This window comes from Panthera pardus, unplaced genomic scaffold (assembly GCF_024362965.1).
Source record: "Panthera pardus isolate Hobbes unplaced genomic scaffold, ASM2436296v1 HiC_scaffold_8, whole genome shotgun sequence".
In the NCBI taxonomy this organism is placed as follows: Eukaryota; Metazoa; Chordata; class Mammalia; order Carnivora; family Felidae; genus Panthera; species Panthera pardus.
The window spans coordinates 8,734,366-8,759,607 of record NW_026527013.1 but is presented as its reverse complement, the minus strand read 5'-3'; the positions used below and the strand labels follow the sequence as shown (position 1 = coordinate 8,759,607).

The following is a 25,242-nucleotide window of genomic DNA, read 5'->3' as shown; positions in this document are numbered from 1 at the left end:
TTTTACCTGGCCACCCAGAGTAGAAAACACATTTCCAGTCTCCCTTGCAGCAAAGCGTGGTCATGTGACTAAGTCTTGGCCAATGGGATGTGAGCAAATTTTAGTCCAGGTTTAACAGCCGGCTCTTAGGCCCCTAAACCAAAGGCCTGTGTCCTCCCCTTCCCTCTTTTCTGCCCCTCCCTCCATCGCTCCCGCCGCTGGTTAGAATGAAGCAGTGGAGTGGATCATCTTGGATTGAGGGGGGTTCATGTTCTTTGAATAACTGAGCAACAAACTTGAAGGTGCCTGAACCTCTGAGACCAGGGTGCAGCCATATTGTATTGCCGCTACTTGGATTGTTACATAGAGAGAAATAGATGTATATCTTACTTAAGCCACTATTATTTGGGTCTGTTACAGTAGCCAAAATAGCATCGAATTAATATAGCCCCACTGCAAGGCAGGCTCACACCTTCCCATGCAAGGAGAGCCCCTCCTTTCCATCAGGTCAAGCAAAAGTCCCAGAACAGATGCCCATTGGACCAACTCATGTCACGTGGCCACCCCTGCACCAATCACTGTGCTCAGAGAAATGTTAATAGGCAGATCGTCCAGCTCTGGGTCCTGTGCCCATGCTTTGAACCAGAAGAGCAACTTCAGATCACGAAGACTAGAGCCTGGGAGGGCGCATACGTGGAAATTACATTTGAGTACTGTTACTAAGGGAAAGGTGGCTCGGTAGATTAAGCATCAGACTCTTGATTTTGGCTCAGATCGTGAATGTATGGTTCGTGAGTTCGAGCCCTGGGTCGGGCTGTCTGCTGTCAGGGGCGAGCCCACTTTGGATCCTCTGCTCTGTCTCCTTCACTCTCTGCCCCGCCTTCCCTCTCTCTTTCTCAAAAATAAAATAAAATAAATAAACAACAACAACAAAAAGGAGAACCTAAGCATCACGTACCGTCTGGGAAAAGACCAATTACAGAACAGAACATGCTATTTTGCAGGCTTTTGTTGTTGTGGCTATGAATATTAAGACCATAGGACCAGTCAGATGTAAGTAACAGTATCCTTCTTGAAATAGCTTAAGCAAATAATAATTGCTACGCAATGTAATATGTCAGTTATATTTCAATAAAATAACTTATTTTTACTGAGGGCTTACTATGTACTGTCCTAAGAACTTTACCTAATCGATCTCACCAAATCCTGATACTAGCTTTATGGAATAGCATACATCCCATATGTCTATTTTATACATGAAGAACTGAGCCTAGTGAGGATTAAGTAATTTACCCAAGGTGGCAAGGTTGGGGCTCAAACTTGAATGATGTGTTGTGCCAGAACACATGCCCTCCCTTAACCAGTGGGTTACTTTTCCTCTCATAACAACAGCTTATACTTTCTGCCTCTCACGCTCTTTCACTCACAGTGCAAAGGCCAATTTCCTGAGGGAGGGATTACTGCTGCATCACTATGGCTTTTTTTTTTTTTTTAAGTTCAGGGGCGCTCAGGCACAGCTGTATCCAGGGGCTGACACAGTATCACCCATCTCTTTACATCTCCTGGCTTAGTGTTTCTCTAATCTTTTACTCCACAGATATATTTATTTATTTTGAGAGAGAGAACAGGGGAGGGGCAGAGACAGAGAGACAGAATCCTAAGCAGGCTCTGCACTGTCAGCGAGGAACCCGACGTGGGGCTCAAACCCACAACCCGGGAGATCATGATCTGAGCCAAAATCGAGTGGGAAGCTTACCCACTGAACCACCTACGTACCCCTGCACAACTATTTGTCCTACTGTGTGCCAGGCCCTGTTCTAGGTGCTAGGGATACACAAATGAACAAAATGAACTAGTGAGGGCGGCAAATCAGTAACAGAACATCAAATGCTTGTTAGGTGATAATAAACAGGGAACATAAAATCATCACCATCATCCATTTAAGGGCGACAGGGGTGTGGGATGAGAAGGTCGCTGTTTTTTTTTTTAAGTTTATTTATTTTGAGAGAAAGGGGGGGGGGTGTAGAGAGAGGGAGATACAGAATCTGAAGCAGGCTCCAGGCTCTGAGCTGTCAGCACAGAGCCGGACATGGGGCTCGAACTCGTCAACCACAAGATCATGACCTGAGCCGAAGTCGGAAGCTCGACCGACTGAGCCACCCAGCCCCCGCCCCAGATGGTTGCTATTTTAAATGGGGTCATCTCAGGGGGCAAATGTCACTGAGGAGGTGACATTTGGGCAGAAGCCTGAATAAAGGACTGAGCCCCGTGGATATTTAGAGGAAGAGTTTCAGAGAGAGGTAACAGGGTGTAAAAGCCTGTGTTAGCTTCACCATCAGGCAATTTCTCCCCTCCTTAGTAGAGAAGATATCTCTGGATACGCCCTCATGGCCCAATAGAAACAGTCACCCTTTTCCCAGTAACTTTGAGTAAAGTCCCAGGGCGGAGGCTCATTGGATCCCTTTGGGTCACATGCCCACGCTGGACCAATCACGGTGCTCCAGAAAATGGAGTGTTCTGATTGGCTACTCTGGGGCAGGGCAGGCGCAAGTATCCACCCCTTCCCCCCAAGCACTTACCTCTGTTCCGGTGTTAACCCTAGTTTAAGAAGCTGAGCCCAAGCAAATAGCTTTCACGCTTTGTACTGTAATTCCTGCTTCGGATTCTGTGTCTCCCTCTCTGTCAAAAATAAAAACTTTTTTAAAAATCACAAATTTCAACATCCAGAATGTTTTACCAACATGCCAGAATATATGTATGGTATATATCGTCTGGCCACACTGCCTAGCACTGCGCACTCAACCGCCAGTCGTTATTACGATTATTTATTCCTACCCAGACTGGGAAGAGATGTTGATTAGCACGATAATACCAGTATGTTACATTTTTGGAATATTTGCTATGTGCCAAACCGGATTTGATAGATGAGAAGGCTGAAGCTCAGATCAGCCACCTGTCCAGAGTCACACAGTAAGAAAGTGCAGAAACCGGCACTGTCCCTGACCCCCAAGCAGTCGCGGGGTCTCTAAGGGCCCCGCCCCCCTCCCGCCGGGGCGGCAGGGCGGCCGCCTCCCGCTTATCTCGGCCCAGGCTGCGTGTGGTCCCGCCCCCTCGGGGGAGCTGCCACTTGGAGGCGCCTGGCCGGGAAGGGCCTGGTCAGCTGTGTCCGGCGGAGGCAGCTGCTGACCCAGCTGTGGATTGTGCCAGGGGCGGAAGGGGAGCAGGGGCCCTGCGCCCCCCGTGGCGGGGGGTTGCATCATGGGTCACCTCTGGGCGCCCCTCTGGCCTGGAGTCGGCTCTCTCTGTCTCTTGCTCGCTGGGGCCGCCTGGGCTCCCCCACCCAACCCCCTGGACCCCAAGTTCGAAAGTAAAGGTAAGGATGGATCTGTGTGTAGACCCCCGCAATGGTTCCTGGAGGGCAATGCGAGGCCTGAACTTCCAGTCTGGGTCCTGGGAGCCACGCCGGGTTCTGACCCTACAGTCTAGGATCTGGGGGCTGGGGGCTGAACCTCCTTAGAGTGGCACCTGGCTGGCATGCTGGGGTCTAAGACTCCAGACTGTGTTGTGGGAGGGGGTGTGGGGTTGGGGGGCATAAGTTTCCCGTTTTATCTTTTCAGGGAGCCTGGGACATAATAAATCCTAACGGGGCAGGGTTGGTGCTGGGTCTAGGCCTCGAAATCTAGAGTCCCCAGGAGAGGGGATCTGGCCGACCCTCCACCGGGGGAGGGAGGACAAAGCCCGCGTCGAGGCCGAGGGGCCGGGCCTCAGGCGACTGTAAACATGGTTTGTATGCGGGCGCCAGATGCCTCGGCTTGCCGGGTCGAGGGAAGAGGCGAGGGAGGGGTTCACGGTTGGCGCTATCGGGCTGCCGGCAGCCTGCCGGGGCCGATAGGGGGCCCCGCCTTCTCCGCACACGTCCAGTGGCTCGCCTGTCCTGGGCCGGGGCGGGGCGGGCAGCGGGGGACCGCGGCCCTCCAAGCCGCGCGCGGTCCAGCGGGTTGTGGGGTGGGCGGGGGCGTGTGTGGGGACAGTAAGGCAAGCCACCAGCGCTTCGGAGTTCGGGGCGGGGGGGGGGGGGGCGGCACCACCTCCGCGGACCCTTCGAGGGCCCCCGCTTGGGCTAGCGAGCGAGGCGGGGCTTTTTGCTTATCGGTTCGCACAGGCGGCGGGAGCGAGGGGGAGGCTGCTGTGGCCCGAGGACTGGGCTCTCCCGACCCCCTCCCCGTGTCCGCCTCCCCCCGCAGCGGCTCTGCTGGCTGCCCGCGGGCCCGAAGAGCTTCTGTGCTTCACCGAACGGTTGGAGGACCTGGTGTGCTTCTGGGAGGAAGCGGCAAGCGCCGGGGTCGGCCCCGACAACTACAGCTTCTTCTACCAGCTCGAGTGAGTGCGACCGGGCAGGTGGAGCGCCCCCACCCTCTGAGGAGGGGGCGGGTGGGCAGGGGCTCACACTTTGGGATATCTGCTGGCGTCGGGAGCGGAAGGACACTGGTGGGACGGGAAGCCACTGGCGGTCACTGGTGGGAAGCCCCGGGGTCAGTGCCGACGCGCCCCCTAGTGGCTGGGGCCGGAACAGTCTCGCGATCTCTGTTGCGGAGCGATCCCAGACATTCGGGCAGGGACAGCACCCCTCCAAATAGGCCTAAGGCGTCGCGTAGTCGGGGGCCGGACGCCCCCTGGTGGTAGTGTCCAAACCGGGCCCAAGCTCCAGGCAATACAAACTCTCTCGCACCCCCCACCCCCAACTTGCTCCCTTCCCTCTCTGGCCCCTTGGCGCACAGGGGCGAACCGTGGAAGCCATGCAGCCTGCACCAGGCGCCCACGGCTCGCGGCGCTGTGCGTTTCTGGTGCTCGCTGCCTACGGCCGACGCGTCGAGCTTTGTGCCCTTAGAGCTGCGCGTCACAGCCGTATCCTCGGGCGCTCCACGCTATCACCGTATCATCCACATCAACGAAGTGGGTACGTGCGCAGGGAATGGGGAAATTGTCGGGCGAGGGAGTCTCGGTCACCGCCCACCTGATCAACCCCTCTCGCAGTGCTCCTGGACCCCCCCGCGGGGCTGCTGGCGCGGCGGGCCGACGAAGGCGGCCACGTGGTACTGCGTTGGCTCCCGCCTCCTGGAGCCCCCGTCGCAAGCCTGATCCGCTACGAAGTGAACATCTCCTCAGGCAACGTCGCAGGGGGCGCTCAGAAGGTGAGGCCGCCCCGACCGCCCGTCCAAAAGGCTGTGTGGTGGACAGCCCCGCCTCCCCTTCTAAATCCCGCCCCGATGGCCAGCATGGCCCCGCCTCCTGGCCGCGCCCCTCCAGGCCCACCTCTGACGCCCGTCATCTCTTTGCCCAAAACACATCAACTCCCACTGACATGTCTTCCTTGCCAGTGCCTCCCAGTCCACCTGGACCCAAGCCCAAAGCCCACTTACCCCCTTGTCCCAAATACTACACCCCTTCAACATCCCGACCCTTTGCTCCCTGGCCCCGCCCCTAAATAGCCCGAGACCGCCCCCTGCTCCCTGAGCCTCCGTCCTGATTGGCCCGAGCCTTCCTGGAACCCGCCTCTTGCTTTCATTGCCCTTCCCCCTCACCGCAGTATTGCGAAGCTGTCCTTCCTTTCTCTGATTGGCTCAGTGCCGCCCCCACAAGCTTTTCTCTGCTCGCCCCGCCCCTATTGACCACGCCTCTCACCCAGGCCCCGCCCCCAGGTGGAGATCCTGGATGGCCGCACTGAGTGCGCGCTGAGCAACCTTCGCGGCCGAACGCGCTACACTTTTATGGTTCGCGCGCGTATGGCTGAGCCGAGCTTCGGTGGCTTCTGGAGCGCCTGGTCCGAGCCTGCGTCGCTGCTGACGGCTAGTGGTGAGGCCCCAGCTAGGAGCTAGGAGGGCCTGGGGAGGAGCGTGGGGTAATCCTACTGCCCTGACTTCCTCCCTGCTTTGTAGACTTGGACCCTCTCATCCTGACGCTCTCACTCATCCTCGTGCTCATCCTGCTGCTGCTGGCCGTGCTCGCCCTGCTTTCCCACCGCCGGTGAGCGCCCCATTCGGGCACCTAGCCCAGACTCCAACGCACTTACGTTCTCCTTTTGCTGTGGAAAGCTAGGCTCAGAGACGGAAAGGCACTTTGCCCAGGGACACACAGTGAGGAGTCCGTGGCAGGGCTGGGATGCAAGCCAGACCATATCCAGAATCTTAGTTAAAATTCTTGGGAACATTCACCTGGTTTTCCTTGAACCTCAGCGGTTGCTCCTTTTTGAATTCCTTTGCTTGTTCCTTTTCCCAATTTCATCAACTTTCGTAAAATCCCCAGATGGGCCTAATGGAAAGATTTAACATCCTGAGTGCCTCCTGCCTCTGTTATCAAGCTCCTTAGATTGTTTATGGTAGGACCAGCCATCCTGAGGTTTTTGTTGTTCGTAGCTCATACTATGTGGTTTCATACCCCCAAGCCTTGGCACATGCTGTACCTTCTGCCTGCAATGCCTTTCCTGCCTTGTCTGCCAAGCAGTATTCTGTTGTCTTTAAGGGCCTTGTTTATTTATTTGGTTGGAAAATACATACTGAGTGCCAACTATGTGCTAGGCACTGGGGAGAAAGTGGAAAACAAACATCTCTCTGACCTTGTGGATCTCAAAGCTGAGTCAAATAGCAAACAAGGGTACCAACATATACGGGAGCAGAGAGGAAAGAGAGAGAATCCCAAGCAGGCTCCATGCTGTCAGTGTAGAGCCTGACGCAGGGCGTGATCCCACAAACAATGAGATCATGACCAGAGCCAAAATCAAGAGTTGGTTGCTCAACCGACTGAGCCACCCAGGCACCCCAGCAACAGATATTTGGTTATACATTGTGGTAAGTGGTATCACAGAAACAAATGGGGTGTGGGGCCGTGACAGGATGGTCAGGGAAGGCCTCTGGAAGATGATATCAGAATGGAAACGTGACCTTTGGACAAAGGCAGCCGCGAGACAATTGAAAAGGAACAGCAAGTGCAAAGGCCCCGAGGTGGGAATGAGCTTGGGAGCACTGAAGCAGCTGCCAAGAGGGTATCTCTGGCTAGAGCAGAATATATTACGAGGAAGTGGTGAATGATGAGGTGAGGGAGGTCACAGGGGTCAGAACGTGCAAGGTTGTCTGCAGGGCTGTGGAGAAGAGATTGTTATTCTTTTTTTTTTTTTTTTTTAATTTTTTAACTTTATTTATTTTGAGAGGGAGAGAGAGAAAGCATACATAAGATGAAGAGGGACAGAGAGAAAGGGAGAGAGAGAGAGAGAGAGAGAGAGAGAGAATCCCAAGCAGGCTCTGCAGTCAGTGCAGAGCCCAATGCAGGGCTCGAACTCACAAACCGTGAGATCATGACCTGGGCCAAAATCAGGAGTCGGATGTTCAACCAACCGACGGAGCCACCCAGGTGCCCCCGAATTTTATTCTGAGTACATTCAGGGAATTATGGAAAGGAGTGAGAAGGGAAGTAACATAATGAACCTCCAGACAAGCCTGGGCCAGGTTAAGGGAGAGCACCAGGCAGTGTATGTTGAACTCCTATGCATCCTTCAAAACCCTGTTCCAGTCACCCATCTGTAGGGCCTTGCAGATGCTTCAGCCAGAGCCTCTGTTCCTCAGCCCCTATGCACTCCTCTGCCTTGTGATTATGAGGGACTAGGACTATCTGTGCCCCTGTGGCTGCTTTTTAGGGGGGTATTGGTGAGCATTCAGTGACACATATCCATGTAATTGTTTCTTTTTGGCTTCATCAGGACTCTGAAGCAGAAGATCTGGCCTGGTATCCCAAGCCCTGAGAGTGAGTTTGAGGGCCTCTTTACCACCCACAAGGGTAACTTCCAGGTAGGTGGCCTGGTTGTCCCCTCGGGGCCTGGGGTTTCCCTGCTCCTGTGGCTGAACCATAGGTCTCTGAGCAGGCTGGTGCTGTTTCCCCAGCTGTGGCTGTACCAGAATGAGGGCTGTCTTTGGTGGAGCCCCTGCACTCCCTTTGCAGAGGACCCCCCCTCCCCCCTGGAAGTCCTCTCTGAGCGTTGCTGGGGGGCTACCCAGGCAGCGGAGCCGGGGGCAGAGGAGGGGCCCCTGCTGGAGCCGCTGGGCAGTGAACATACCCAAGACACCTACCTAGTGCTGGACAAGTGGTTGCTGCCCCGGAACCCACCCAGCGAGGATCTCCCGCGGCCTGATGGCAGTTTGGACATGGTAGCCATGGATAAAGGCTCAGAAGCCTCCTCCTGCTCATCTGCCTTGTCCCTGAAGCCTGGGCCAGAGGGGGCCTTGGGTGCCAGCTTTGAGTACACGATCCTGGATCCCAGCTCCCAGCTCTTGCGCCCAAGAGCACTGCCCCCTGAGCTGCCCCCCACCCCACCCCACATAAAGTACCTGTACCTCATGGTGTCTGACTCTGGCATCTCAACTGACTACAGCTCAGGGGGCTCCCAGGAAGCCCAGGGGGACTCATCCACTGGCCCCTACTTGAACCCTTATGAGAACAGCCTCATCCCAGCCACTGAGCCTTCGCCCCCCAGCTATGTGGCCTGTTCCTAGGACTCCAGCCCTCAGATGCTTGGGGACCCAGCGTGACCTCAAGTGCTAGCCCAGGCCCTAGACTTATTGAGCAGGGTTGGTGAGGGCTCCCTCAGGACCAGGGGCATTGCTAACCTCGGCTTTCTGCCCAATCCGTCCTGCTCAGTACAACCTTGGAGTATTTTAAAATGTATAGAGTTGTATGAGTGTATGTGTGTTTGTGTGTGTATGTAATTTTTTTCCCCCTTTCATGACTTCTACAAACATCCTTGTAGGCCCCATCTTTCCCTGGGCCCAGACCATAAGGGCAACGGTAAAAGGCCTTGAGCTCAGTCTGAAATTCTGGACCTGGCGATATGAATAATAATCCTAATAGAATGAAGGACTCAGTATATGTTATACTAGCTGCCATAACAACAACAAAAAAAAACCTCCTAAATATGACTGGCTTTACACATTAAATGGTTTCTCTATCATATTTCAATGCAAGCAGGCAGGCAGCCATTTCTGGGATGAGTCAGAAGCCCAGACCCTGCTGGTCTGTAGATGGACCCCCGGCATCTTGCTAACCAAGCAGCAGAGAGAAAACAGGAGATGCTGGGGGCCATTTTAGGGATTAGAAACAGTCCCAGGACCCCAGCTTGATCCATGGACCGTTGTTGGGGGGGGGGGGGGGGGATGCAGTTTGGCTGTGCTCCCTGGGGGAAGGAAAGCTGTTGCCTGAGCCTCTGGCTAGTTTCTGCCACGAATAATAATGATATCACTAAATTAGACATGACCTAGGAAAGATGGGCATATGCAGGCCTTCTAGAAGCTCTACCAAAGCCACCCCTAGCTAAATACCCTAAAAACTCTCACACGCGTGAGCCAGGACATGTGTGCAAGAATATTCATAGCAGCAGATATGTCCATTTGATGAATAAATTGGGATATGGTCACCCATGGAACTATATGCCGTCGGGAGAAAGCAGTGAACTAAAAACTGGCCTAATCTTTTTAAAAAAATTATTTTAACATTTATTCATTTTTGAAAGAGTGCGAATAAGGAAGGGGCAGAGAGAGAGGGAGACACAGAATTTGAAGCAGGCTCTAGGCTCCAAGCTGTCAGCACAGAGCCCGATGCGGGGCTCGAACTCATGGACCGCAAGACCATGGCCTGAGCCGAAGTCGGCCACTTAACCAACTGAGCCACCCAGGCACCCCAAAACTGGCCTAATCTTAAATGACAATGTTGAGTGGGAGAAGAAGGAAGTCTCAGAAGATTACATTTATCATGAAACTTTTTATAAAGTTCAAAACAGCAAAATTCAACAATGTTAATTGGGCATAACAGGTACATGATAATGCTATTTTTATTTTTTTTAAGTTTATTTATTTTGAGAGAGAGAGGGAGTGGGGGAAGGGCAGAGAGAGAGAGAGAGAGAGAGAGAGAGAGAGAGAATCCCAAGTAGGCTCCATGATGTCAGTGCAGAGCTCGACGTGGGGCTCGATCCCACGAACCATGAGATCATGACCTGAGCTAAAATCAAGAGTCCAACATTTAACCAACTGAGCCACCCAGGTTCCCTGATAATGCTACTTTTAAATGAGAAAAAGCATTTTATATTCTTTAGGTCTTTGAATCTGCATGTGCCCCTGAAGTAAGTATTCCAGGCATGGGAAACTGAGGCATAGAGAGGTTGTCACACACCAAAGCTCAAGGCTGGCCTCCAGAGCTTGAACCTTTGTCTAAGCTGAGGTTGCCAGCCTGGGTAGGCCACGGGGTGATTGTCATCTCTCCATTTGGTCGGAAAGCCACGCACCACTCTGCCCTAGGCCCCAGCCCACCTGGATCCAGGCAGGCTCGGAGGCGGTGCTGTCCTGGGCCTGGCGTCTCTGCCTGCAGCCAGCACTGGGCAGGGAAATACCGCTGGAGCAGTGACACCTGCAGGGCATCCCCACTGACTCCCTCCTCCTGGGTCTGTAGGGCCACAATGAGCCCACAGCCCTGGCCAGGCCCAGTCTGGTGGCTGAAGTGGGCAGCTGTGTCCAGAAGCAGCGCAGCCAGGTAGGCGGCGTCCTGGGGTCCCTGGTCTTCCACTAGGTACTCCTCGAGGCCATCCAGTAGCAGCAGGGAGGGGGCTGGACCGCGGGCCTCATGGGCAGAGCACAGAAGCTGAAGGAGTTCGTGGGTTGAGGGTGGGTACTGGAAGCGGACCTTCTAGAGGTTGGAAAAAAGGAAACGGCCACATTCAGCTCAGGAAGGCAGGCTCCAAGCTAGAGCTGCCCTGCTTCCTCGTATATACTTCCCTGCACTAGGCTCTCAGACCCCAGACAGCTGGTTCCGAGTGAAGCAGTTCAGAATGGCCGCATGCTCTTCAATTCGTACCCACTCACCACCCTTTTCTTTAATAACAAGATTTTATTTTTAAGTCATCTATGCCAAATGTGGGGCTGGAACTCAACATGCTCAAGAGTCACATGCTCTGCGCCCACCCCCGTTTTTTATCCCGCATTTATCACTGCCCGGTGTTAGCTGGGAACAAGGTATGTTTTTCTTACCAAGTATCTAAGGCAATCTTTCCACGGAAAACCTGCCCATAGCGTTCTTAGTCGGACCTCCTGACCGGCTCCAAAGGAAAAGCTGGCGTTCAAACTGGACTCAGGTTTAGCCCCACCCCTTACTCACCCCCCGACTAACCCCACCCGTTGGGCACCGCCTTTCTTCGCTAGCTCCGCCCCCTCACCAAACGGTTTCCCAATCTTAACAAAGCTTCCTACGGTCCCGCCCCTATTATTCCGCCCCGCGTATTCATGACTCCGCCCCGCAATGGCCGCTAAGGCTCGCTCTTCCTTCTTCTCCTCCATTGGTCTGTCTACCTGTCACTCAATCCTCAATTCGCCCAGTACTAACTAGCCCGCCTCCGGTCCCGCCCCTCGGTTACCTGTAGCCGCAGGGGGTCGAGTGCTGCGCCAGTCCCGCGGGGCAGGCTTTGAAGAGGCCTTCGAGTCAGAAAGAGGACGGGGCCTCGGCCCTCTCCTGCCGCTTCCAGGGCCGCCGCGAATAGCAGCGCTGTCTTTCCAGACCCTGGGCCGCCGAGCAGCAGCAAAGGCGGTCCAGCCTCAGCTGTATCCTCCACCCCGGACCTTGCTGAGGTGCCTAGGTTTAGCACCCGCCTCAGCGTCTCCGCCATTCGTAAGATACTCCTGTCCAGTCAGCGGCCCTTTCCTGCCCTTAATCCCGCCCAAGCCGAGGTCTCATTGGTTACAATGCACTTAGCGTCTCCATTGGTCCATGGATCTGCCATCAAAGTTAGATCGGCCTTTACTGGCTCCTCCCCTGGTGAAGGAGGGAGGAGGTATAGAGGCGCTTGAAGGAGAGATTGCCCTTCCCTTGTGCGAGTCCGCTGAAGGAAGCAACGCGAATATTACTATTGTGAATTAATCAGCTAATTAGACACATACAAGGGTTGAGAGTTGGAGGAAGCAGGCCCTAATCACTGACACATTACTTAAAGTCTCCTAGCCTCAGTCTGCTCACCTATAAAATGGGGCTCGTGATATCTCAGAGGACTATTGTGATGGGAATGTTGTCTGTGTGTGTTTCTGCTGATGTCACCCAATGACAACTGAGGAAGTGAGTGAGGGAGGCACTTGTGTGCTTGTCTCTCCGTCTGCACCTTAGTATCTGCACAAGCTGTGTTGGAGGCTTGCAGGCTCAGGAACATTCACGTGCAAAACATCAGCAGCCGTCTCTTAGGGTCTGTGAGAAGAGGAATCTCAACTGGTTTCCTTATTGGCCTGGGGGCTCCTTGGGTTTTGCTTGGAATAAGCGGGGTGGGCATGACCATAGATCAAAGAAGCACCAGGAGAGACAAAAAGACAGGGGGTGGGAGACTAAGGGACAGCCAAGGCAGGGGACCTTGTTTGTCTGGTTCACTTAGGTGTCTCCAGCGCCCAGAACAGTGACTAGATGGTTGTAGATTTTCAATATATGCTTGTTAAATGAATGAGTGAAGAAAGGAAGATAGGATTTTTGAGAAACTGGGAGAGGAGAAACAAGGTGAGTGGTTAAGTGAGGGTTGGCTGGGTCTCCTCACCCAGACCTCGCCCTAGAGCTGCCACTCACCCCTGTTGCCCTGGCAACTCTCTCCTGGTAACTTCAAAGTGGTGCTGTTGCCAGGAGACACAGGGGCGGGGTGGAACTGATATTTCCTGGGCTTTCTCTCTCCCTCTGGGGCCAGAAAACAGATCCGCCACATCCCGCAATACATCCACCCACACAGCTGGGCACCTCACACACCCCCCCTTACACACGTGTGCGCGCGCACACCCACACGCATCTCTGCCTATATTCCACTTTCAAAAGCCCCATCACCCACATGCTCACAGCCCTATCCTAGCACAAAACATCCCAGACACACTTTCTCTCACACTTATGTCCCCACACTCTTTCCCTTGCACACACACAAGAACACACTCTGATACAACCATACCATTGCTATTACACACACACACGCACACGCACACACCCAGACACATTTCCTTAGCTAATGTGACTGCAGCTCTTTCTGTAGACACACACACACACACACACACACACACACACCACCGTGTTGCATTCCTTGTCAAAGGCATCACCTCAATCCCCCCGCAACAGATGCACAACCATGATTCACCTCACTTTGCAACACTCCAAATGCACAAACACCCAGTAGTGACACATATATCACATCGTCGTGCAGTTACGTACACAAGAGCATGTCCAACACAGCCCCATTGCACTCGCTATTCCCTTGCTGAGGGAACTCAGCTCCCAAATATCCCTGTGGCTCATTTTCCCACACCATTCAGGTCATGGTCAAATATCACCTCGTTACAGAGGCTTTCCCTGATCACCTGTGTCAAATTGCACGCCCTACACTTTTTAACGGCTTCACCATCTTTGTTTTCAAATAACTTATCATTTCCAATGTCTTGTTCTTCTTGCCTCTCTCCTCACTAGAATGTCAGCTGCACCAGGGAGGTTCTTTCTTTTGTTCATTGCTGGGCCCCCAGCTCCTACAACAGTACTCAGCACACAGCAGGTGCTCATAAATGTAGACTGAGTACATTGGCAGAGATGCAGAGGTTTGGCATGTTTCTTGTACACACAGTACTTCTTTCTTTTCTCAGAAGGCTGTCTTCATATCCTGATGGAAGGACTTTTACCACAGAGAAGGTCCTGGGAGGGAGGACCAAAGGGTGAGGAGACTGGGGAGTAGACATCTCAGTCAGTCTGTGTTTCTCCCTTGTTTTTCAGCATCACGTGATTAAATAATTCATTTAACAAAATTTTATTGAGGACCTACTGTGTGTCGGGCCCTGTTTTAGGCCCTGGGGCTTCAGCAGTGAAAAGACAAATAAGTCTCTGTCCTCGTGGAGCTGACATCCTAGTGAGGGGGAAGATAATGGGCACTAAGCATAAAGAGGAGTTTAAGTAGTCTATGAGTGGATGATAAATGTATGCAAAAAATTTTGCCCGGGGGGGGGGGGGGGAAGCTGAAAGGACCAGTTGTTTGTTTCTTGCCATTTTAAAGAGGGTGGTAGAGGGGGCAGGTCTCAATGAGAAGGTGACATTTGAGAAGAGGCTTGAAGGAGCTGAGAGAGTAAACCATGTAGAGCACGGAGGGAGAGCATTCCAAGTGGAGGCACCTGCAAGTGCAAAGGCCCTGAGACACTGGGAGCACTTTGACTTTTACCAGGATGCATGGGAACCAGCCATGAGAGGTTTTGAGCAGAGGCAGGTTGTGGTCTGACTTGCATGGTAAATCAGAATTCAGTTTTGGTTGAGTTGAGTTTGAGATTCTGTGAAGCGTACAGGGCATGTCAACAAATCTTTTGAGTAAGTACATATACCTTGGTCTGGGTTTTCTACCTAAAATTATCCATCCTGGGATGGGGTGTGGACAAGGTAAGGTCGGCCATCTCCACCCCCTCTAGCAGGCCCAAACACTTCTTTGTGTCCGGCAGCCTTCACTTTACCCTTTCTTAGCCAGCACTTGGTTTCAGGACCACGGACAGCGCTAGCTGGGTTGGCTGGAACGCTGTCCGCTGTGCTGAAGTTTTGCTTCTTTCCTGGCCCGCGTGGAGGTAGCTGTGTAACAGAAGGAACCAAGGTGTCAGGGGTGGGATCCCTGGAAATAGAAGCTCTGTTTGGTGAAGAAGAGGGCTCCGTGATTCTCTCTCTCCTCTGTCTTAAGCCCTCTCATGCCCCCATATAATTCCCCATGGCCCACAATCAGCCCTGCCACCTACCCCACCTCCTCTCCTATCTGCCCCCTGCCTCGTTCAGCTCCAGCTGCACAGGCCTCCTCACTGGTCCCTGAACACAGGGGGTTGGTTTCCACCTCAGAACTTTGGTGCTTGCTGTTCCCTCTGTCTCAAACTTTCCTTCCCCCCTGCCTATTTATATGGCTCTCTCCCTCCCTCCTCATGCTTTTGTTTGTTTATAAGGAGGCTTCACTCCCAGCATAGAGCCCAACTCAGGGCCTGAACTCTTTATATCTACCCACCTATCTATATTTTATTTATTTATTTTTTAAGTAGTCTTCACGCTCAGTGCAGAGACCAACACGGGACCTGAACTCATGACCCTGAGATCAAGACCTGAGCTGAGGTCAAGAGTCAGATGCTTATCCAACTCAGCCACTCAGGCTCCCCTTTATGCCTCTTTAAATTGCAAGCTCTGTTCCCATCCCAAAGGTGTCCATTGTCCTCTCTAGCTTGAATTTTCTCCTATCGCTTGTCAATATCTAATGTATCAGAGATCCCAAACCCTGACCTAAATCCTTGATCCTAGAATTTGGGATTCAGAATTCTTCAGATCTTTTTTGAAAGGTACTATGGTATAAATACTATGTATTGCATAACATCCTAGTGGGGCCTGGGATAACATCTCCAAATCAAACAATTTCCTTTATCTGCAATGAAACATGAGAATATTCATATCAAAAGGCACCTGTGTGACTCAACTGATTAAGCCTCCAGTTCTCGATTTGGGCTCAGATCATGATCTCACAGTCCATGGGTTCAAGCCCCGCATCGGGTTCTGCACTGATAGCATGGAGCCTGCTTGGGATTCTCTCTCTCCCTGTCTCTTAAAAATAAATAAATAAACTTTATTTAAAAAAGAATATTCACATAAAGTTCAGTAAATAAAAGCTATAATAACTTTATGTCAGTAAAGGTCAGGCTTTGCCACAAATGAGCTATGAAAGAAGTTTGGTTTTCAGACATTTTTGAAATTTGGAGTTGTGACTCTGTGTCTAGTGTATTTATCTTGTTGTCTGTCTCTCACATATTAGAATATTAGCTTCCTGATGGCAGAAATTTGTGTCTCTTCTGTTCACTGCTACAACCCCTGTGCCTAACTACACAGAACCTGGCACACAGTAGCTGATCCATAGTGTTTGTTGAATGAATGAGTGAATGAGTGAGTGAATGCATGAATGAATGAAATAAGGGGGGAAGGGAAGCAGATAACCCTTTCCTGGCTCCGGAATAACTCCATGGCCCGAACGGCCTGTCTGAAGCCCCTCAGACCTGCAGTGGGTTGTGGGGAGGTCTTGCCTCCATGCCCCTCCTACCCTCCTGGTTTCCACTGGGTCCTCAAGGGTTGGGTCTCAGCACAACCTCACAGTCAGAACCCTTGCTCTCATCCATGAAGCCAGGTTTTGGCATGGGGGTCCTAGTACCTTCACCCTATTCCCCAGGTCCTCTGCACCTGACCATAGTCAAAAACAGGCCAACTGCCTGGAGGAGGCGGTCGTGTGAGGCTGCTCACCATGTGTTTGTGTGCCTTACATGTGGCACTGTCTGCGTTTGACAGATGAAGAGACAAGAGAACGGAGAGGTTAATTAACTTTCTTGAAGTCACGCGACCAGGAAATGCTGAGCCAGGATTTAAACCCAAGCCGCTGGCTCAATGGCCCCACACTGCTTTTCCATATCACTCTCAGATACACTGTGACAATAAACCCTCACCCAACCTCACCTACAGACCCACAATTAAAGTCTTCCACACCCCAACACCTGGGGGAGGAGGAAGGCAGGTGGCCAAACTTCTGTTACAAACAGGTCTTTATTAAAGATAAGGTGGGGGCAGGAAAGGGGGGGCAGTATCTCCTCTGCCCACTGCCTTTGGCTGCCTGGGGCAGGGGAGCCCTCTCTGCTCCACCCATGCCCCCCATGATGGCACATCTGCATGAGGCTGGAGCCCGGGGTGGGGGGCAGTGTAAAGAACAGGAACAGACTCCAAGGCAAAAAAAAGTCCCTCCCACAGCCCTAATAACAGAGGGGTTTGAGGTGACCTGGGCACAGACAAGGGGAGAGACAGCACCCTGAACCCCAAAACCTCTGAACTGGGGCAAGCCCTGCGTAAGTTGGGAGTTAGGAGGGACTGAGTGAGAGGTTGCACATGGGGGAGGGGCTGAGAGAGGAAGGGGTGCTCCAAGAACCCTGCCACGGGGGAGCCTGCCCCCCGTTCTCCAGCTGGACTCTCTGATTCTGAGAGAGGACCCAATGACACAGGATGACCCCATCTCCCTCCTCTCCTCTGCACATGCTTAGACATTGGCGGTCCCCCATTGACTGGAATCATACCCACCCATCCTAGAAGTTCTGAAAACCAAGGACTCCTATTGGTTGTTCAGACACTGAACACAAACTGGAGTTACCCTCTTGCCTGAGGATTCTAAGACGTGAGGGGAGGCTCCATTGGCTGGAGTAAACTCCTTTTGAGTAGAAGTTTTAGAACTGGGGACTCCCATTGGCTCAGCAATGGCCAATGGGGTCAGGTTTGGGCCCTAAAAGAGCCATCCTGGGGGCAAGGGCCCACCTCCCAGTTACGCCCACTTGGATGTTCCAGAGGGCAAGAGAGGCAGGGGCCCCCCAAATGTCCTTCCAGCCAGCCTCTAACACCTAGGCCTGGCTGGTTTGTGCACAGGGGGCTTTGGCACTCACATGGCACACGCACACTCACGTGTGGCGGGGAAGGAATGGGGACCTGGAAGATTCTGGGTGGGTGGTGGGGCCTTCACAACAGGTGGTCACGGCTGGCAAACAGGTAAGGGCTGAAGTTGTCCCGGTGGAAGGGGGAGGGATAGAGTCCACTAAGGGTGTACAGGTCCCGAAGCAGGGGTGTGGGCAGAAGCAGCTTCCGACCACGTCCACCACCCCCACCCGGCCCCCCAGGCCCAGGGGAGGAGGGTGAGGGGCCCTGGCTGGGGGTTGGTGCTGGCAGGGGCAGGGGCAGAGGCAGGGGCGTCGGCTCAGACCTCAATCGAGGGCGGGGCACACGGGGCGACGAACACATGGCTGGAGCCCTGGAGGACACGCAGCTGGGGATCAGGTGGCCACGGCGGGCACAGTTCTGCGACTCTGGGGGTCAGGGTCAGAGGTCAGGGGATCAGAAAGCTTGGGAGGGGGCCACGAGAGCATAGGCGAGACCTCTGTGGCAGTGACTGGGACCTGGCAGTCCCCCCGGTTATCCCCCCACCCCCTCGACACTCACTGGATGGGGTGAGCCGTGCCGGTGTCGAATGCGGCCTGCAGGCCTCGGGTTCCTGAGACAAAGAGGCAGAGGGAAGGGGCTAGCGGCCCCCTGGGCCCCGCCGGCCACAGCCATGAGGGGCTCTTTGGGCAGAGAGCCCAATGGAAAAGACAACTAGAGTTTTCCAGATTAACCATGACACATTCTTCTATTTTGTGTGACTGTCCCCCAGGACCTAGGTCCACAAAGACGAGCAATCCCTTTACCTCCCTGTGGCCCAGAGACCCCCACCTCTTGCCCGAATTCCTTGCCTCCTTGGTCCCCCTCCACCCACCACCCTCTCCAGCCGGGAGCAGACCCCGGCCCCCCTTACCTGGGCCACACTTAACTTTTCGAGGGGGCTGTCCATGGTGGGGGCTTGGCCCAGGTCTTCCCAGGGGGAGAACCTTCGGCCAGAGGGCCGCCGGCTCTGGAAGTTGTGTACAACGCAGGTGACCTGGGGCAGAGGGAGAGGTGCATTCGAAGCCTGAAGCCAATACTGTAGGCATTGTGTAAATACCATCCCCAGTTTTCAGATCGGGAAACTGAGGCTCAGTTAACCTCAGTTAACATTTTAGCAGCACATTTATGTGCCAGGCCCTGTTCTTTCTACTTTACTAAGAGGTGGGTACTATTATTATTTATCCCACAGGGCCACGACTAGGGAGAGACAAATAAAGCTAAGTCGTGCAAGGACAGGATCTGATCCTGTCTTTAAGTTTTCGATGCTTGGGACATTATGCGTTTTTGCACTAATTGTGATTTTTAAAAATATTTCATTAAGACATTATCTTTCTTGATTACCGAGTGTTTTGGTGCCCCCTTAAATTCTGCATTCATAGCGAGGACCTCACTCTACTTACCCTCGTCCTGTTATCCCATTTCACAGATGAGAAGAACATCTAGGCAGGGTGAGGGTAAGGGACTTGCCCAAGGTCACACAGAGGCCACACCCTTCACTATCATGTGGTCCTGCTTCTTGGGTCAGAGCTGACAGAGGGTCTCCCGTATCGGGATGGATGGCTCACCAGGAAGGTTGCGATGGCAGCGCCTGTCAGGAAGCCGGCCAGCACGTCAGACCAGTGGTTGCGGTACTCGGCCACGCGGACCACGCCCACCAGGAAGGCGGGGCACAGCAGGGCCAGGCAGAGCGAGGGTTTGACCAGGCGGGAGCCCTTCACTCGGAACACAAGCGTCACGTACATCTGCGGGAGCCGAACCAGTCAGGGGACACAGTGCAGTTTGCCGAACCCGAACCCGGATACGGCATTCCGGGCTGGGGGCGTGGCCAGAATCTCTAGGAACGGGGCGTTGGGGCAAGAGGCTGCGGCCAGGGGCTCCAGGGAACAGAATCAGGGGAACAGGAGTTCGGGAATGGAGTCGTGAACTCCCAGTGGGCCCTTGCAGGGATGGGGGAGTGGCCAGGGCACCAAAGAGCAGAGGACAGAGTCTGGGGCCCAGGTCTCCCCAGGACCAAAGACAGGGGAAGACGCTTGCTAGGTTAACACAAAGCTTCAGGCCCAAAGGGTGTAGTCAAGGCTCAGGGGGCAGGTGCAAGAACTCCAGGAGGTGGAATCCCCAAAGCCCCGGACCACTGACAAGAATAGAAGCTAGTCATGAACACCAGAAAAAGGAGTCAAAGCAACAGGAGGTGCGAACCAGGGAAAAGCAGGGGACAAAGGAAATCCCAGTGGGTCAAGTCAGGGACATGGCCACATCAACAAAGGGCAAGGACAAAAAGGCTCCAGGGGACCAAGTGGAAAGCACCTCTGTCCAGTCTCCCAGCCAGTATCTAGCACCTGTAGCATCATGGGGACATGGCTAGGCCCCCGGAAACGGAGTCCAGTGTTCCAGGAACAGCGTTTTGGTCCCGCAGGGCGGAGCCAACAGCCTCCTTTGAGTACAGCATTCCTGGGTCAGGCAGCGTGGCCAGACCCAAAAGGGGCAGTCACGAACACAGCAATAAACTCAGACTCTGGGACCGGCCATCCAGAGGGATGGGGCCACCCTAGGGACCGTGTCACAGCACCGGGGCATGATCTTACCCTGGGAAGGAATCAGAGGCTTCAGCCCAGGGTGGCCTCCTGCCCACTGGCCGCCCCCCCCCCACTTTTGTGCCCCTATTTTGGGGCTCACCGCCGTGTAGGTGACCGCGTAGGCGCAAAGGGCAGCATCCTTGCAGGGGAAGGCACGGCGCGCAGCGGCCACCAGGCTGGGGCTGCCGGCACAGGCACCCTGGTCGGTGACGAAGCGGTCGGGCCCCGGCCTGTCAGGCGAAGGCGGTGGGCAGCCCAGGGCCGTGTAGTTGGGGCGACACACGGACAGGAAGTGCGGTGTGGGGTTTCCGGTCACCACCTGCCCAGCGTTGGCGAAGATGGTTGTGGTGAAGAGGCCGAAGGAGTAGACCCCTGGGGGTGGGGTGGGAGACAGGGTTCATGCTGGGCCCCTGAGATGCCAGGGGCCCGCCTCCTGCGAGCCCCTATGGCTCATCTGGGCGTCCTGTCTCCTTGCTGCTGTGACCGTCATTAAAGCACAGCTGAGAATCCCTCTAAAGCCATATCACATTACAGCTGGGCCAAGGTCCTCTTCCCTTGATGGCACTCTGAGCATCTTGCCTCTCTCTTGGATTGCTGCCATATCAGGAGGGGGTCCGCCCCTGGGACCCCCATATATCCAGGCCCAGGACCCCTCAACAGCATTACATCAGGATTGGGCCTATGCCTGGAACCTCCTAGGACGATCCTGATGGCATTTCTGGGCCTTTCTGCACCTGTCCTGGACTCACTGAGTCGATCACTTTTTCCCCAGACGAACAATTAGCCAGAGCTGTATCTGTAGCCTTCTGTCACAGACGCCACCGTTTGGGATGAGCTCTGCCCCTCTCCTACATTTCTCTGCCACTTGTGGCTGGGATCGCACTTAAAGCACAGTGGGATCTCACCGTCCTGTTCAGGGTGCGGTGGAAGGTGGGATGGTATTTGGGCTGGGCCTGTGTCCCCCTTTTTGGCCTTGAGATTCTCCCTGTAGCAATCTGGGAGCCCTCCCGGTTGCCATCATGGTTGGCTTAGGCCCCACCCATGTCCCTAGAACCTCCATCATGCCTGGCCTCAGCCCAAGTCCCCTTTTGCTCCAGGAAGTCACCGTCATGAGAGTTCTAGGCCCTCTGCCCTACAAACTTCTTATTATGGCTGAATCTGGCCCATGTTTCCTTTGCACAGCCGACCGGCCGGCCATGTCACTCACCCAGGAAGCGGACCAGCCTCCGCAGTGGGGGGCTGAAGCGGCAGCAGGCCCCTGACACGATGGTGCTCTCCCCGATGATGGGGACGGCGGAGGGTGGCGCGGGGAAAAAGGCACGCGCCAGCTCCCCCAGCAGGATCTGTGGGCAAGATCAAGGCAGGGTCTTCCTGGCCTTCAAATCCAACCCTCCCCCCACCCCAACACCTCCACCTCGCCCTCCCGCTGCCTGGGCCTGCCCAAGGCTACCCCCAGTCTCACCGTGAGGGTGGGCCCAGCAGTGACTAGGGCATAGATGAGAGCAGGAGGCACTCGGCTGGCAGCCTCAGGCCCCGGGTAAGGCTTCGCATAGGTACTGTCATAGCAGAAGAACCCCTGGGTGTGCACGGGGAAGGTGTCCGTGAACTCCAGGCGGTAAGCGAGCAGGACCACGATGCCCAGAAGCACTGACTGCCACCCAGTCACGGCGGAGAGATAGAGAGAGAAGAGACAGTGTCAGGTCCAAGCTGGGGCCGTGGTGAGAGACAGAGATGGGGGGGGGGGGAGAGAGACAGAGAGATCAAGACTGAGAGAGATAAAAAGGGTGAGAGAGAGCGAGAGAGAGGTGGAGAATGGTCAGGGACTGGCAGACACAAAAAATGGAAACAGAAGGTGGGAGAGGTGGGAGAGGAGGGGAGGGGAAGGTAGAAGAGAAAGAGAAGGGACTCAGAATGGGAAGGAAAGAGGAGATGAGATTAGGGAGAGCGAGAGTGAGGACTGGGCCAGGGCTCAGACCAGAGAGAAGGGTCAGTCGGTGGGGGGAGGACAGACCAACAGGGAAGAAGATAATAGCGCAATCCTTGCTGGGGGTGTCATACTAACCCTCATCCGTGACTTATAATACATTTTACCTTCATAACCACGCTAGGAGAAAGGGACTCTATGTGCCTATTTGACAGACAAGGAAACTGAGGCTCGAGAGCAGGGTATGCGAGGTACCCAGGGTTCTGCGGGAAGGACGGACAGAGCGGGATTCGAACTCTGGGAGTGTGGCTCCTGAACGCACCTCCTCCCCGCTGAGGGTCTGGGAGCGAGTCAGGGGGGCACGCAGGCGCAGGCAGAGAGTTCCCGGGTTCCTCACCTCCACGAAGACAAAGCAGGGAATGATGGAGAAGCTCCTCTTCAGCTGAGGTCTCCCTCCTGCCATGGTGAAGGCCGGGCCTGCGGAGGTGGGGAGGGAATGGGGCGGCCAGGGCGGGGCCCCTTAGGCCCCAACACTACAACGAAGGAGTCCCGGCCCCACCCACTGAGCCTCCTGGCCCAGACTCTGGACATCCAGGACGCTGCCCATCGGAGGCTCCGGCCTCCCCTGACCCAACCGGCGGTCAGCCTCTGCCAGGGATCCCAGAGGTTCTCCAGTGGTCTCCCCCGACAGCCCACAGAGGAGATTCAGACCCCATGCCTTTCAGGAGGGCCTTCCTCCTTACCCTGTAGGTCACCTCCCCTCGGCCTCTGGAAGAGGCTTCTTCCGCTTAATGGGACCCCTCCCCCACAGAGAAGGATCCATTTAGAAGGGATCTAGGCCCCCACTGGTTTTTAGGGGACCCCATCCTCTTTCTCCGTGTGCTTTATAAGGGACCCCCATGCTCCGTGGCCCCCACCCCTACCAGGCTCCTCCTCTAAACGCCTTCCCCCATGGCCCATAGGAGCCTCTCTCTCCTGTCCCCATGGGCTGTGCCTAACTGGTTTGGGCTGATGGCCAGGCCCTCCTTCTCTCCCAGCTGCCTCTCCCTCTCCCCCTCTTCCCAGCCTGTCTGCTTCTCTGGATCATGAGGGGGCTCTCTTCTCCCAACAGGCCCCCTCTCCCCAATATGTAACCTCAGTCCCCAGCACGGAGGGGCCAACACAGCCACACCTGCTCGACCCATTCTCCCAGGCTGACCTCACCTGTGAAAAGGCCCTATGGCTTCCCACAGGCCTCCGCCACACCCACAGACTCACAGCCGCTCCTGGCGGCCAGCAGGACAGGGATGGTCAACCCCATTGCACAGAGGTGGAAACTGAGGCCCAGGAAGGTGAGGGTAGGCACTCTGGGTCCAGTGCCCCATCCACGCAGCTTGCTCTGCAGTGTGACATGTGGGGTAAGGGTCACCAGATATCTCAGATGCGCACCTGGCCACGGCCCCTCACCCTTCCAGAGACACAACCACACGTGCTGGCATCCCTAGGGTACACAACTCGGCCACAGCCTCCGTGGCCAACACCACACACACGGCACGGCGTTTGTCCATCCCCCAAACAGGGATCCAGGGCCTGCCGGGTGTTAGGCACTTGGCTTGTGGTGAACAAGACGGGCCTGCTCATTCAGACAGGTGCCCAACACCCACTCGCACACAACGGTACACTCACACACACGGCACAGTGTGCACACGGCCTGTCACAGACACCCACACAGATCAAACAATCCCCCCCACACACACACACACACACAGACTCAGGGACACAAGAGGAGGCCCTTCACACATTTCGCAGCCCCGCATACAGCCCCACACAAGCGCTCACCCCCGCCCCCCATCGTCAGGGACATACTCGCAGCACACTTCGGAGCGACATCCGAAAGAGTCACCGCACACAGTGGGGGTCATCAGCCGGGCACAGCGTCACGCCCCCAATTGCCAGGCACTCAATGACAGCCACGCACATTAACAATCTCTCATCCACGCGGACACTCATAGGAGACGATGTCATCCACCAGCTCAGCCACACGGCTACACAAGGGCACATATATGGACCGTGACACGGATTTGCACGCCGAGCCACACAAGAGAGGCGCGTGATCACCGCCACACTGAAACATAGAAATGGGCCCCCCCCACACCATCGGGAGGGACACACAATGGCAGTCATGTGCACACAACCACACAGCCACACACACCCTCAGAGTGATACCCCGTGACGACAGCCACACAACGACAGCCCCAAGAGACAGTCACACGCGCGCCACACAGGCATCGCCAAAGCCACACAATTGCAGTTACACAACCACACACTGATACATAATGACAACCACACAATCACAGTCACCCTCACCACCGCCGCTTGGCTTCTCGGGTCCGGGGTCCCCTCTCCACGCTCCCCTCCCCGAACCCGGTCTGCGAGCCCCAGCTCACTGCCTCCCCTCCCCCTCCCTGGGCTGGACCCACAGGGGACCCGACCCGCAGGAACTGAACCTTGGCCAGACAGACAGACCGAGGATCGGAAGCCCGCGAGAGGGGGGCGGGGGGGGAGCAGGGGGCGCCCCAAGCCCCTCTCCCTCACCGGGTGGAGGCTGTCACCGCCTGAGCCCCCGCTCCGCTTAGAAGTCACCCGGGCAGCAGGACGAACAGACGGACGGCAGGCCCGGCGGGCGGACGCGGAGATGGGAGACTCCGTCGGCCCCGCCGAGCCGCGCAGACTCAGCGAAGGGGCGAGGGGCGGGGCCTCCGGGCGCCTCATTTGCATAACCCTGTGAGGCGGGGACTCGAGGCGTCTTATCAGCATGGTCGGGCGGGGCCACCGTTGCTCTTGGGGACCAAGAGCGTTAGAACAAATTCGGGAGGGAATGAAGGCTGCAGGTGGAGGGAGAACTAGGTGGTGGGGGCGCTGAGGGGAAGAGGAGGGCAGGGTGTGAGAGGGTGACCCTGGGCCTCGACCCTCTCCCGGTGCCTCAGTTTCCCCTTTGGGGCAGTACAGGCAGCAGGCTGGATGGCCTGGGCCCCCGCCGAAAGGAACTCTGGTGGCTAGTATAACGAGCCTGTCTGGACACTCTTATCTGGACAGACTGCCCCCTGACTTTGTTATATACTAAATCTGGCCTCACTCTGTCCCCTGACCCTAAGCCTACATATCCTGAACAGCCTCTGGGGTCTCCACACCGCCCCCAACCCTGGGAAGTAAACTAGGGTGGGGAAGCGGCCGGGGTGAGGGTGGGGGGATCAT

General features: G+C 55.2%; 3 protein-coding genes across 11 annotated transcripts; 1 reads left to right on the top strand and 2 right to left on the bottom strand.

Moving 5' to 3' along the window:
* The first annotated feature begins 3,120 nt into the window (after positions 1-3,120).
* On the top strand, positions 3,121-13,996 carry EPOR (erythropoietin receptor). 5 transcript variants are annotated; one of them, XR_002074632.2, is made up of 9 exons: positions 3,121-3,352; positions 4,224-4,359; positions 4,758-4,936; positions 5,014-5,171; positions 5,679-5,832; positions 5,916-6,003; positions 7,730-7,817; positions 12,422-12,540; positions 13,653-13,987. XR_002074632.2 is itself a non-coding variant. In XM_019427646.2 (9 exons), exons 2-9 carry the CDS (start codon positions 3,760-3,762, stop codon positions 8,517-8,519), a joined length of 1,305 nt encoding a protein of 434 aa, XP_019283191.1. In that variant the 5' UTR covers positions 3,240-3,352; positions 3,597-3,759; the 3' UTR covers positions 8,520-8,709. The 5 variants fall into 5 exon arrangements, 4 of the variants coding, with proteins under 4 accessions (XP_053752902.1, XP_019283190.2, XP_053752901.1 ...); XM_019427646.2 differs by lacking the exons at positions 12,422-12,540; positions 13,653-13,987 and adding exons at positions 3,597-3,762; positions 7,911-8,709 and having other exon boundaries at positions 3,240-3,352; positions 4,868-4,936; XM_053896927.1 differs by having other exon boundaries at positions 12,422-13,996.
* SWSAP1 (SWIM-type zinc finger 7 associated protein 1) lies at positions 9,761-11,710 on the bottom strand. Of its 2 annotated transcripts, XM_019427647.2 has the most exons (3): positions 11,423-11,710; positions 11,040-11,099; positions 9,761-10,698 (listed from the first exon to the last, which is right to left on the bottom strand). In XM_019427647.2, exons 1-3 carry the CDS (start codon positions 11,669-11,671, stop codon positions 10,195-10,197), a joined length of 813 nt encoding a protein of 270 aa, XP_019283192.1. In that variant the 5' UTR covers positions 11,672-11,710; the 3' UTR covers positions 9,761-10,194. The 2 variants fall into 2 exon arrangements, with proteins under 2 accessions (XP_019283192.1, XP_019283193.1); XM_019427648.2 differs by lacking the exon at positions 11,040-11,099 and having other exon boundaries at positions 11,423-11,700.
* A 2,584-nt stretch (positions 13,997-16,580) lies between the features above and the next one.
* Positions 16,581-25,168, bottom strand: PLPPR2 (phospholipid phosphatase related 2). 4 transcript variants are annotated; one of them, XM_019427651.2, is made up of 10 exons: positions 24,583-25,168; positions 23,266-23,386; positions 22,406-22,485; positions 21,547-21,735; positions 21,292-21,427; positions 20,185-20,456; positions 19,077-19,253; positions 18,383-18,505; positions 18,031-18,082; positions 16,581-17,897 (listed from the first exon to the last, which is right to left on the bottom strand). In XM_019427651.2, the coding sequence occupies exons 1-10, from the start codon at positions 24,802-24,804 to the stop codon at positions 17,554-17,556; spliced, it is 1,716 nt and encodes a 571-aa protein (XP_019283196.1). In that variant the 5' UTR covers positions 24,805-25,168; the 3' UTR covers positions 16,581-17,553. The 4 variants fall into 4 exon arrangements, with proteins under 4 accessions (XP_019283196.1, XP_019283197.1, XP_019283199.1 ...); XM_019427652.2 differs by having other exon boundaries at positions 21,547-21,731; positions 24,583-24,693; XM_019427653.2 differs by having other exon boundaries at positions 17,746-17,897; positions 18,399-18,505.
* Between the last annotated feature and the right edge of the window lie 74 nt (positions 25,169-25,242).